This window comes from Monodelphis domestica, chromosome 1, assembly GCF_027887165.1.
Source record: "Monodelphis domestica isolate mMonDom1 chromosome 1, mMonDom1.pri, whole genome shotgun sequence".
Taxonomy (NCBI): domain Eukaryota; kingdom Metazoa; phylum Chordata; class Mammalia; order Didelphimorphia; family Didelphidae; genus Monodelphis; species Monodelphis domestica.
In genome coordinates, this window is record NC_077227.1 from 291,632,105 (window position 1) to 291,646,478 (window position 14,374).

Here is a 14,374-nt window from a genome sequence, read left to right on the forward strand (position 1 = left end):
CTAGATCTCAGGGTAGTTATGAGGATCAAATAAAGTTGACATAAGTAAAGTGTTTTGCAAACCTTAAAATGCTATTTAAATGCTAGTGATTATTACTAGCATTACTAGTATCACTGTATTTTATGGTTTACAAAGAATTTTACACATTATCTCAAAATGATTTTTCATAACAATAATGCAATATAGGTATTACGATAACACAATATTGGAGTTGTCAAAAACATTTAGCATTTATACAGTGTTTTATGACTTGCAGTAGATTTTACACATATCTTAATTTAACCTCACAACAACCTGGGAGGTAGATGCTATTATTATCCCCATTTTACATATAAGGAACCTGAAACAGACAATTCAATAGTTAAATGTCTTGGTCACACAGCTAATAAGTGTCTGAAGTCAGATTTGAATTCAGATTCTCCTGACTCTGGCTTTAGCACTTTGTCTCCAATGCACCATCTAATTGCCTTTGAACATTATGATTACTTACATTTATATGTGCTTTATCTTATAAATATTTTCTTCAACCACTCTGTAAGTTAGGTATGAAAATTATATCCCATTTTACAAAAATGGATACAAAGAATCAAAGAAGTCAATTAACTCTGACTATGATCACACTGCTACTAACAGACAAAGCAGATACTCAAATCCATCAAGTCTTCTAATTCCAAATCCAGTGCTTTTATACGCCCCCCCTCCCCACCCAATCACAATCCCTTTAAAGGCAAAAAGTGATAGGTAAGGCCTTTTATTATAAAAGTAAGATATTTAAATAAAAACCCAAATTTTTGTCCTTTGAGACAAGCAAATTGGAGTTCTGGTAAAAGAAAAGATCAATAGAGGCATTATTGCTGGAGGAAAAAAAGAGTTAAGAGGAAACTCAGCGAAAGATAAGTGAATAAGTGCATAGAAGAAGACATCTGGTATCCATGAAATAATAAATATTTTTGTGAGAATGATTTGATATTTCCTTTAAGGAGGCTGAACTTATAGTAAATTTGAAGTATTGTTATTTATATAAAGCCCTTCATGATTTTGTGGGAATGAAGGAAAATACCACTCATTAATGTAGACCATAACCTTTCCAACATCTCAGTAGATAATCTTTAATGAATCCCTTCTTTTCTGGACATTTTTTGATAAGTTTCTCCCAATTTGGGGGCCTGCTCATTGGGTGAGAAACACAGAGATTATCACTAAATATTTCTAGCTTAGTATCTTCTAAACCTTGTGTTCTATTGGTAAGATTTTCAAACCAGGATTAGCTTCACATCAAAAAGAAATCTCAAAGTAAGAATAACAACATCAAAACTATCAATTGTATCCATGACTGACCAGGGGATTATATATTACTCTCCATGCTAATTTTCAATTGTTATTTGAAACAAAAACAGAAATTTTAGGAAAATGATCAAATTTATCACAAGCTAGACAAGCATTCCTATATAAAGTAAGTCATCTGAGAAACTATGAAATTCTTATTTCCTATATTGTACAACTTAAGGAAACAGAATTGACACATAAAAACATACAAGGCAAATAGTTGAATTGCAGAAATACAAATTAATAGGTGAAAATAATGTCTAGCTTTCATAAAAAACTATTTTTAGAACATCACTCTAGATGGCAGTTTAAAAGTATTTGGTATAATTTACCTTAGAACATGTTGTGGTTTTACCACTACCCTGCAACCCAACAAACATAATAACATTTGGTTTCCCTTTGGTTGGTGTCCAGGCTTTAACTCCAGGGTCTACAAGCTGCATAAAGAAAAGAGCAGATTAAGACATGATGAAATGAAAAAATTACAAAGGGCACAAGTGTTACAATTAATCTTAAATATCTTCTCTTTCTTTAAATGTGAGGGTTAAACTCTTCAAAAAGAAATCTACTAGCTTGCTCAATATGGTTTCTGAGTTGATTAGTAGATTATCAAGCTTTTGCTTATACATAAGATTATACGAATAAAAACTGTTCAAACTATTTCATATTTATAAAGCATGACTCCAAAAGTTTTATGTTCTAATTATCCAAAATAAAAATAAGTTTAATATTCATTCAATCAATCAATCAATTAATATTAATCACTATTCTAGGAGCTTGTGATACAAAGAACAAAATAGTCCCTACTAGCAGAGAGCTTACATTCTAACAAGGGAGACAAATGTATGTAAAAGATAATTATAACTTATTTATTTTATTAAGTACAAATGAATATAAAGCAGTTAAAATCAGGAAGAATTTGAGTAGTTAAGCAGCTTAGGAAAGATTTCATGAATGAGATGATGCTTGAACTGCAACTTAAAAGAAGGGCTTCTATGAAGCAGAGATTAAGAAGGAAGTGCATTTCAGGCCTGGGGGAGAACAAATGAAAAATTATAGAGATGAGAAATAGTTTTCTATGAGAGCAACAAAGAGAAGGCCAATTTGATTGGAAGGAATTTATATTTGATCCTAAAGGCAAAAGGTAAACAATGAAATTGATAGAATATATGGTCTGAGCTAAACTTGAGGAAAAGGAACTCAAATGATACAAGAATTAAGGCAATAAAACTAATTAGGAGGTAGTTATAACAATCTAGGGAAGGAATGATGAGAGCCTGAATTGAAGCACTGTGAAAAGAGGGAAGAGACAAGTTTTGAAAGTAGATTTGAAGTGAAGTGATGATTTGAGTAGCAAGATTTGAGTACTAACTGAATATGTAGGGTGAAGAAAAATGAGGCATCTGGTATGTTGCTAAGATTACAAACCTGGAAGATTTGAAGAACCCTGGTATCCCTAACAAAAATAGAGAAATTTGACAGGGGATACTGTAGGTTGGGGTGGAAATGAACCTTTTTTAAAGACGTGCTTGAGTTTGAAGTAGTTCTGGAAAATGTCCAAATCTAAAATATCCAAGAGAGAGCTGGTAATGTGGAGTAGAGTAGAGCTCTAAAAAAACTAGGGCCTGATATGTAGTTTCGAAGTCATCTGCATAGAAATAATTAAATCCATGGGAAAGGATGAAGTCACCACTAATGAGAATAGAAAAAGAAGATAGAGGGGCCAAGATAGAAGAGGTCAAGAAATACAAAGTCTGAGAAAGCCATGAGAGTCTAGAGATTTAGTAATTTATTGAAATTTGGTGTCAGCAATTTGGTAATTACTGGTAATCTCATAGTGAGCAATTCTGGTTGAGTGATAAGGCCAAAGGCTAGTTTTGAAGAATCAAGTGAATAAAAGGGGAGGAAATGAAATCTGTTTAGAAAACGTTTTTCAAGGATTAATGAAATAGAATGATAACTTGAGAAGATGATAATGAAACTCTTTTAAGGGTAGTGGAGACCCGGGCATGTTTGAAGGCAGTAGATAAAGAATTTGTTTATAGGGAAAGATTAAAAATTCAAAAGGGATTAAGGATGAGGGAGGGTGCAATCTACTGGGAAGATGGATATGATCAAAGGCAATGTAAAGGAGTTAGTCTTGACAAAGTGAAGGGTTACCTTATTGACAAAGACAGGGGAAAAGAAGAGGCTAGCTAAGGAATCAAGTGAACCTATTCAAACAGACTTTTCTCATTTCCAGACACTCAGCTCCTCCCTTCAGTCAGTTATATTAAAGTTCAGTGGTAGTGGGGATTCTATTATCCAGTCTGCTCAAAATCTTATCAATGAGGCATGCTATCCTTATCAAGTTCTACCAGTGACTTAATTCTCTATTACTAATTTGCTTTAATGAAACTCTGAAAAACTTTGTATTTTTTTACAAAACTTGTATCTTCTTACCATTTGAACCTAAGTTCCCTAAGGGCAGGGGCTATTTTACTTTATCTTTGCATCTCCAATGTCTAGCACACAGTAAGAGCTTAAGAAATACTGGATAAATTAAATCTTTCTCACACACCCCTCCCCCATTGTGACTTAATCAGTCTGAAGAACTCCAAGTGTCAGGGACGTTGATCAGAAAAACTCATCTGCAACTTACAGCTTGGTGACTTCAAGGCAAAGTCACCTTGTACATATGGTCATAGATCTAGGCTATATCAGAAGCATAGCTTGAACCCAGTCTTTCCTCACTCTAAGACTAGCTTTCATACTACCTCTCTTTATGAAAATTAGTGAGCTAATAAGATTCAACAACTTACAAGTTAAGTTATATTCCAAAAATGTATTTTTTTAAGTTGGTTGTTTGGAATTTTAAAAATAATTTCTTGAAGAAACAACATTATAGATGGTGATTAAGTTCTAATTTGATCCAAAAAATTCCATTTAACTCATGATGCCTATGAACTATGGCACTGGCCTGAGTTTTGGATCCAGGAATTCTGGAGCTAAACAGTAGACGAGAAAAAGAAGAATCTTCTACAATACTAGGCAAAAGTTGTCAAAAGGCAGTTTTATATCTGACATCCTTTAAGAAGCTCTCTTCCACATCCTTTCTCTCCTAAGTCTATAGAACTTCTTTAAGTTTGCCCCACTAACCCCCCAAATTCCACTACTATGAATAGCAAGTATTTCAGTGTTAGTTATGTCCCCCCAAAATTCCCATTACTTTGTACAGATGATTTCAGGCAGGTGGTAGAAGAAAAGCAACCTAAACTCCAGAGGCCCTTATTAAGTCTAGGATCAAATATAAAATCCCATTTTCCTTTTACAACCTGGCTCCTGTCCAGGCTTCTTACATTTTATTATGATTCAACTATATTGGATTCTTCTCTGGTATTCCTCCCAGCCATCATGCCATCTTTTGAACTCATGCTTTTTCAATGGCTATCTTGAATTCCTAGAATGCTCTCCCTCCTCATCACCATCTCCTGGCTTCCTTCAAATCTTAACTAAAATCTCACCTTCTATAAGAACCTTTCTGGGTCTCTACCAATGCATTTCCCTTCTTTTTCCAATGACCATATACTTACCCCAGAACTAGTTGTCTACATATTGTCTTCCCCAGTAGAATGTGAGAGAGACTGGGGTTTTTTGCCTTTCTTGTGATCTTCAGTGCTTAGTAAAATGTCTAATATATAGTAAGTAATTAGTAATTATAATTTGACCTCTCCTATTCATGTATGTATAGCCCACCATTGAATTTACAAGTTTAACAGTTTAACAAAAGTAAAAAATTTCAGGCAGTGCAAAGGAAAATATTTTCAAACAGGGAGTTAGGAGGGAATTATTTCCCTCCAAACTGCTCTTAATTTTCTATTCTTCTTCTACTTCTAAACTCAATAAAGTTTTTTAAACTTCCAAGTTCTTCTGTGGAAATAGAAATGCAAAAGAAAAACATGGTTGATCACATGGTCTGATGGGGATATCAGTGGGGTTTTGACTTTAAAGGATCACTTTACTGCAAATATGAATATAGAAATGGGTTTTGAACATGTATATACATGTATAACCCAGTGGAATTGCTTGTCAGCCCCAGAAGGGGGACAAAAGAGGGGTGGAAAAGATCATGAATCATGTAACCATGAAAAATATTCTAAATTAATTAATTAATTAAAACAATAAACTTCAAGTTCTTAATAGCTCCCATGGGATAGCAATATAAATTTGGGATAGCCTGTATTTCACTGGCAGAATTTATCATAATGTAGAGAGAAGGTGGGATGATGTTTCAGAACGCAAAGGAAAAAAAGCATTTGATAAATTAATAACCAATTTAGACAAAAATGGAATAAAGAACTATTTCCTTCCTTTAAAAATATCTATTTCTAAATACTTCAGAAATACTCATTTAGATACAAAAGCAAGATAGGTACTAAGTAGCATCTATTTAATACCCTCCTAGTTACTTGAACTACACAAAAGGCAATAAAAATGTATTTTTCTAATATTCCATGATTTAACTGCATTCTCCATCAGTCTGAATTAGTGAAGTTTTAACTTTAATGAATACAATTTGTCTTCACAGACAACTTATTCAGGACTATTTCTGTTCTATAATGTTAAGGGACATGTAGATTCACAATAATCTGTATTTCAGAATGTTCAATGGCTAAAATGGTTCTTTTAAAGAGTGAACGGCTTTGGTAGAATGTCTTAAATAAATGATTTATACTATGCAACTATTGCTCTAGTTGGTAACACCAATTCATGTTCAGACAATCTGTACAAAGAATCACAGTATAAAATTAATATCGTTTTACCTTCACAAGTTCCTTAAATACAGCATGCTGAATCATTTTTCTTTTGTTTAGACCTGATGCCATTTCTTCAAGATCAATTGCAGACCTAAACAATAGTGGCATTTGAGATTTTTTTAATAAAAGAAAAAATTGCCATTCCTGCCTTCCCCAAAATGTGTTCACAATAAAGAAGGTCTGTGTATTTAAATATCTGGAAAAATTTAATCCTTTTGAATTTCCAAATATGAACCTCAATTTTAAAGTTGGATAATTTAAAAGGTCTAAGATACTATTATAGAAAATGTACCTGATACCTAATTGCCTTAACTATTAATGATATTCCATTTTTGCCTGAAGGCAGGATTATGTTTCTTGAAATCTCTATCTGCTCTAAGAGGTATGATTCTATATCTGAATAGACATTAGAGAGTTTTACTAAAAGACAGCAGAAGAAAATGGTATTATTATTTTTCAACCTTTTAAACCAAAAGTTCAAATATCTGTTTTGTTCTCATGACAACCATTCTTCTAATATGCAAAAGAAGTCTGGAAGTGTGTGGCTTCAAATTTTTTCATTCAGAGAATAGGAATAAATACTTTAGATGAGAGAAAAGTATTATAAACTCATGTATACACTATGCCAGTTACTCAAGTCTAAACAGTAATAGCCTGACCATGGAAAGGAATAGTGTTGGTTATGGTATAATGATTCCATGTTCCATTTGCTTTGCTTTGCTCTGCCAGAGTTACTTTTTTGGGGTGTGTTATAATTATTAAGATCAGATGGCTTGCTTTACTTCCCTACAACAAATAAACTAGGGGTGGCTTAAAGGGAGAGGATGTTGGACTCATTCTTCATTATAGAAGATGCTTAGCTGGATGTTTTCACATCCTCTGGGAAAGATAACAAAGCCTAAAATTTCTAAGAAAATTCTCACAACCAGAATACTAACAAGAAAATTCAAGTTAAAAGAAGGACTTGGCTCTGTGCTCACAGAATGATCATCTATTTTCTTTGAATAGCAAAAATTAATATTTATACAGGACATATATGCATTAGTAATCTAAGCCTCCCAATAACTCTGTGAGGTAGCAGTATTATCTTTATTTGACCATATCAAAAGGTATTATTGAACCAGATTTTGAACATTATAAATTTTTTCCCCAAATTCCTTTTGCACATGATTGATTTCTGTAGTTTCTAGGTAATTTATCACTATAGCATAAACACAACAAATATTGGTTTATCTAACTTCATTATAACTTACTTGACATTTTCTCGGAGCTGCTTCACCAGCTTAATATTAACATCTGCTTCCAATAAGGCTGTGCATACTTCTTTTAGCATAGCATTTAAAACCTAAAAAATGAAACCTTGGTATTAGAAATCATCATTTTTTCATTTCAAATATGATCATAAAAACAATGGTCATTCAATCACTTTAAATTATTAGTAAAGCAATACCCTATTTTGTTACAAAGTATAGGAAGGTGAGAGAATCAATACCCTTTAGGATTATTTTAAATTTATTGATACATTTAAGTACATCATTTAACAAATGCCTGTTCACTCCCAAAACAAAGCACTTTTATCAGTTTATCAATTGTTGAAAGAAAGGAGATGCATCTTTTAACCCTGACAATCTGACAAGCACTGCTTCTCAATGTGAACTTTATTTACATTGTTATGGTCATTATATATATTGTAGTTTTAGCTGTTGCTTCAATTTGTATCACTTCATATAAACATTTTCAAAATTTTATTTGAATTCTTCATATTTTTATTCCTTACAGGGTATTAAGATTCCATTATAACCATAATTTATTAAAATATTCTTATTCTTCCACCCAATCACTAGGCACATACTTTGTTTATAACTTTTTAGTCACAAATACTATTGCAATGGGCCTAAAGTTAGGAAAACATGAATTCAAATCTAGCCTCAGACACTTACTAGCCATGTAAACCTGGGCAAGTCACTTAACTCTGCATGCCTCAGTTCCCTCATTTGTAAAATGAGCTGAAGAAGGAAATGGTAAACCAGTCCAGTATCTTTGTCAAGAAAACACTCAAGGGGGACATCTAGGTAGCTCAGTGGATTGAGAGCCAGGCCCAGAGATGAGAGGTCCTGTGTTCAAATCTGGCCTCAGAACCTTCCTACCTATGTGACCCCTGGGCAAGTCACTTAACCCCCATTGCCTAGCCCTTACCACTCTTCCCCCTTAGAACCAATATACAGTATTAATTCTAAGACAGAAGGTAAGAGTATTAAAAAAAAATTGGGATAGACACTTTCGATTATATTAAGGGAAAATCCTGTTATTATTAATCACTATTCTTTAAAAGCCTACAGACAAGAGAATCTATTTTCATTCTACATTGAATTAACTAGCATCATTTCATGACTCAATTTCAATTTAATAGTTTAGAGGACAAATAAGTTTGAAATTCTCAGGATTTTTGGATATATTTTATAGTTAAAAATGTTCATATCATAAAACAACTCTCGCTGTACAATTATACAAGAAATTATAGAAGAATATATAGGGTATCATGTGGGAGTCAAGTTATATGACTGCTGCTTTGCATTTATACTAAATTACATGTATATTTTTTTGGAGGACAGAAAATGTTTTACTATTATATATATTATATTATAGTATATAATGTAACAAAAAAAAAATCAACTGAAATTTTCCCACTCCCCCAAAATTGCAGAACCTGGGACTTCTTTCCATAAACACATCAATGACCTATAAGTAATTCAGAAAAACAATAAAATTAAATAACTTATGCAAATTAACAACATGAAGTATTCACTTAGATTAATATTTTCAAATCCTTTTATTGTCCTTCCAAAAATAATGCACACAAGGTAAGACATTAGCCTTTACATGAGCCCTATATTCATTTTATAGATAAGGAAAGTATTACTGAAAAAAAATGAGCATCTTGTGCAGGAAATTAGCTTAATTTCTCATTAATATTATGACGGATTTATTAAGAATCAAAAAAGATAATGGGTCCAAATTAGAGTAGGGAAAACTTTTTATTTTTAAGACTAATGAGGTTTAAAAATTCTTTTACAACAACAAATGTGCATTCCTTATTTTTAACTAAGCATGTTCTCCTAAAGGCCTATGAAGCTCCTTTCATATTAATAGAGAATGGGCTGTAGTGGAAATGGCCTTCCCCTTCTATTCCAGGTGTTCCCTCTTAGGGCTAGAAGAATGAATCTGTGTACACCAGGCAAGGATAGAAATTAGTATTTCTCATATGTTTCTATTCACGAGAAGTTTTACCATCATTTTATATAAAAAAAAAAAACTATGTATCACAACAAATAGAACTTTTTAATATAAAAATTTGTGTATTTTTAAAAGTATCCTTCATTATACCTTATATAACACACCCGTAGTGTCCAGATTTTGTTATCTATCACTCAATAGAGAAGGAGAAATAGAGAAACAGACCACTCAGTATTTATCATTCTGTTTCCTATCAGGTACTCCTCTAACTTCAATTTTCCTTTTCATTCACACCAAGAGAACAGAAAGTTTTATAAGATGTGACAGTCCAAGTGCTACCAGAATTATATGTTATTTGCCAATATCCATAGTAAGGAAACATTAGGAAGCTTATTAATTATTCTTTTATTTAGACTTAATTCTAAAAGCTAAATAATAATTAAAATAATTATATATGTCCTGAGGAGTAGTAATAACATATTAAAGTATAGAATGAGTGTGGCTCCCTGATGCAATATTAAATATTTTAAAAATTGAAAAAATACTTGAAAAAATTAATTAATTTCATTTGCTAAAAGTTAACTGTTATGTATAATTCAGGCACACACACAATGTGAGCAAATCAATTTACTTGTTTGCATGAAGGATACATGATAAAATAATTTGTGAGAATGCTAATTATTCCTCCCTTTGCTATATATTAGTTATGAATATTTTATGTTACAAAAATGTTCTCTCCTCTCCAAAAGTAGAGAAAGAATACATTACAATGAAAATAGTAAAACCAAAAATAAGGACATTTACAGATTCTGGTAATATCAGCTTTTAATAATTCCAATAGAATAAGGGAACTTCTAAAGGAAATGAAATGCAGTGCCATCATCATTAACAAAAAAAGATGAGCTCAACAAGGGCCTAAGATTAAAGAATGTACAAAAGAATATATTTTAAAACTTAAAGTGTTATTGAAGGAAGAATCAAGGTGTCAAATTAAGGAAGGCTTAATAGGTCAAAATAAGACAACAATAGTAGATCTAAGTTACTGTCAAAAGAGAATATTGCCTAATTTTGTGTGTACCAAAGTTTTATTTAAAGTAATAATTCCGGGGGCGGAGTCAAGATGGTGGTGTAGAGGCAGTAAAAGTTCAGACTTCTGAAAACCCTTCCTTACAAATTAGAAACTAAATATACCTAGGGGACTGAAAATCAAACCTAACAACAAGAAAGAGTCACGGAACCCCTCCTCCTGGACTCAATTCAAAAGGTATGCCCTCCCCAAAAGGCAGAATTCAATAACAGTCGAGTTTAAGGGGAAGGAAGAAGGAAGGTCCCAGTACTCCTCCCCCACCTAGAGCGCGCTAAGCCTCCAGAGGCAGTGGAAACCTCTGGGCGGGCAAAGGCACTGGTCTGCTGGGAGTACCTTGTGGGCAGGGCTGTGCCAGACTCAAAAAGTTGAACACAGGCAGTGGGGAAAGAGCTGGAGAGGGAGCTCAGAGCAGGCAGCCTGGACATAGCAGCAAAGACCCTCCATATTACTCCAGCCTTCCAGGAGGTTCTGGTCTCGGGGCACATCCAGTCCAACTCAGCTGAACTTAATCCCATCAAAAGTCTTCAGAGGTCAGGAAGCTCAAGTTCCAACACCCCTCCCCCACAGACTACACTGAGAGATCTCCGGACAAAGCTCCAAGAGGGGAGACAGACAGAAAATCCCAAAACCAAAAAAAAATAAAAATAAGAAAAATGAGAGGAGCAAGAACACAGAGAACTGCAAGGAGCAAAGAAGGGGGTAAATATGAGCAAACAACAGAAAAAGAAAAAAGAAATTATAATCGACAACTTTTAAATGGGCAATGAACAAAGAGAAACTGGAACAGAGAAGGATGAGAGAACATCAAGCAATAAAACAGAAATTCCAGTGAATTGGGGATTCAATTCAAAATGCAATTCAAAACACTATTAAGAAACACTGAAGACAATTAGGAAAAGAACTTAAAAACTAAGATAAGTCATCTGGAAAAAGAAAATAGTGTCTTAAAAGCCAAAATCAAACAGCTTGAAAATGAGGTAAAGGAGATGAAAGATGAAGCAAAGAAGACGAAACATGAAGCAGAGGAGATGAAAGATGAGGTAAAGAGGATGAAAGATGAGGCAAAGGAGATGAGAGATGAGGTAAAGATGATCTCCAAAGAAAACCAGACCAGAAGGAGGATGACCAAAAAGCCACGGATGAAATCCAGTCTTTAAGAACCATACAACAACTAGAATTAAATGACCTCACAAGGCAGCCGGGCACTATAAAACAAAATTTACTGAATGAAAAAAGTGAGGAAAATATGAAGCATCTCATTCACAAAACAGAAGATTTAGAAAATCGTTCCAGGAGAGACAACTTAAGAATCATTGGCCTACCAGAAGACCATGACAAGAGGAAAAGTCTGGACATCATACTACAGGAAATTATCGAAGAAAACTGCCCTGATATACTAGAACAAGAGGTAAAAGTGGAGATTTAAAGAATCCATAGATACCCTCCTGTGCTTAATCCCCAATTGACAACACCCAGGAATGTTATAGCCAAATTCAAGAACGATCAGACCAAGGAAAAAATATTACAAGCTGCCAAGAAGAAGTCATTCAGATACCATGAAACCACAGTGAGGATAACACACTGGCTTCATCTTCACCTCTTTCTCTTTTTTCTCCTTAATTCCTTCCCTCTATATTAATTAAAATCGCCATAAATTTCCAGCTGACTTGGGTATTTTATTTGGGATATTCCCATGCGACCAAAATTAATTTAGATTAAGTCAAAATCCTAAAAATCCTCCTTACAGTCTGGATATACACGAAGGGTGTGACAAGGATGCCCAAATTTTCTTTGAAATCTCGTTCCTTTCTCTGGAGTCAGCTTTTAATACCTTATTTTAAACAGCTGTAGAGGTAAGTAAATTTGGATTTTTTCCCTCTGTCCTTAAATTAGATAGAACACAGCTGTTTTAATTTTAGCAACAGGGCCCTAAGGTCCTGGCTGAGAGAGCTGTTTCTAAATCTCCCTTGCCTTAGGGAACAAACAATCCAATTAGTCAATCCTCACTGGCAATACTAACTGACTGAGTGTTCTTAAGAAGCTGTGAGAAAACCTGGAGAAAAGCCCTGCTAGAGAGAGTGATTGTATGAAGTTTTAGCCTTGTCTTGTTCTGACCTTTTCACACAAAAGACTTAACTGGATTGAAACTTTAAAAAGAACCACACACAAACACCTAAAAAAATGTGGCTATAGCTAGCACACAACTTAGCTAACAATTGGCTTTTTAGGCTTTTCAGTAAAATGACCAAAATTGTACAAACACTGTTCTTTGTCTATTTCATAATCCCAGGGTATGTATGGCAATAGCTATACTCCATACTGCTCCTGGTTGGAATTTTAATTTTTGGAGCTATAATATTGTATCTGTTTTTGTTTTAAGAGAAACCTGGAAAATACCATACATAAACTAGAGAAGCAGATAAGAGATTCAGGTCAGTCTCCTCTTGAAAAACCCATTTCTCAGTAAAACTGACCAATTGTTCCTTCTACTACTCAACAATATGTGGAACTAAATACTCGGATTGAGCTTGTTCAGGAAAGTTTGGGGGAGCTCATAGCTTCTATAAAAAGCATTAAAAGAGATTTAATAACATTCCAGAATTGGAGTGTCTTTATCTCTCAATACTTCCTCATTATCAGAATGTCTGTCCCACCCTGCCCTGGACAATATAGCTCCTAGTTCACAAATGAGCCCCTCCCACAACCAATGTACTACTACCCAACCCATTCCTCCCCCCACCCATACCAACCAACCCACTCCCTCCACCCTAATTTCACACCCTGCCTCTGCCTCCTACCTGAGCCCCTTTACCCTAAGTTCACACCCTGCCCATGCCTCCTGCCCCAATCCCTCTGCATCCTTTCCCCAAGCTACTGACCCTTCTTCCTTTGCCCCTCTTTTCCACCCTGTCCAATTAATTTCCCATTCTGCTCCTACCTCTCATCCTTCTGGCACTATGGGACAACAAACCCTTTCCTTCAGTGTGTCCAACCCTTCCCTTTCTCATACCTACACCATTGAGAATGGAGCAAGAAGCCTAGAGACAGAAACACAAGAAAATTCAGATAGAAATTTATTCCCTTTAAGGGAAATTGCAACTTTCAATAAAAAGGGGAACTTAATATCTATAAGACAACATACACCTTTCAGTCCTGAGGAAATTCATGGAAGACCTTCCATCATTTGAGGAAGAACCAATGTTAATTATTAAAAAAATTGGAGAACATATTCAGAATGTTTGACCCCACTTGAATTGATGTTGAAAATTTATTAGAAAAATTTCTGACAAAGAGAGAGAAAAATAATGTCAGCTCTCTGGCTAATCAGAAGCGAGGTAAGAGAGGAAATAATTGGCCAAATGAAGATCCAAATTGGAACCCCAATGTTGAACCAGATTACACAAAACTAAACCAGGCCAGAGAAGCATTATTGACAGCCATGAGAGCTTGCTCTGCTAGATCTGAAAAATGTTCAAAATTTGAAAGAACCCGACAAGAAATTGAGACCCTCTCCCAGTTTATGGACAGATTTAATGATGTAGGAAATACATATATGGACCTTGATTTGTCCAGAGAAAGGGGCATTAGGCAAATACGTAGCCAATTCATTGAGAATTGTTGTTCAGTGGTAAAAGACTACTTTAAAACTAGCTGTCCTAATTGGGACTCAATGGACTTCAAAGAATTGAGGAGAATAGCAGCCTATATTTATAGGGGTCATGCAGAAAGACATGAGGAACACAATACGCCAGTGGAAGACTTAAAGAAATTGAAATATTAAAAGGACAATGGAAAAATCAGGGAGAGACCATAGCCACTTTGCAGGAATCCACAGATAAATCATTAACATGCCTTTACTGTGGGAAGAGAGGCCATGTAATGATGGTCTGTAGGAGCTGACTATGGGAAAAAAGAAAAAATAGCAACTTTA

At 34.3% G+C, this 14,374-nt stretch overlaps 1 protein-coding gene across 7 annotated transcripts in view; it reads right to left on the reverse strand.

The window, feature by feature from the left end:
- SRP54 (signal recognition particle 54) overlaps nucleotides 1-14,374 on the reverse strand; it is a 135,922-nt gene that overhangs the window by 81,328 nt on the left and 40,220 nt on the right. For all 7 annotated transcript variants that reach the window (XM_056811040.1, XM_001362984.5, XM_056811038.1 and 4 more), the window contains 3 exons: nucleotides 7,376-7,467; nucleotides 6,129-6,213; nucleotides 1,659-1,763 (listed from right to left, as the gene is read on the reverse strand). In XM_056811040.1, the coding sequence (XP_056667018.1) occupies nucleotides 1,659-1,763; nucleotides 6,129-6,213; nucleotides 7,376-7,467 (282 nt within the window). The remainder of the gene's footprint in view (nucleotides 1-1,658; nucleotides 1,764-6,128; nucleotides 6,214-7,375; nucleotides 7,468-14,374) is intronic.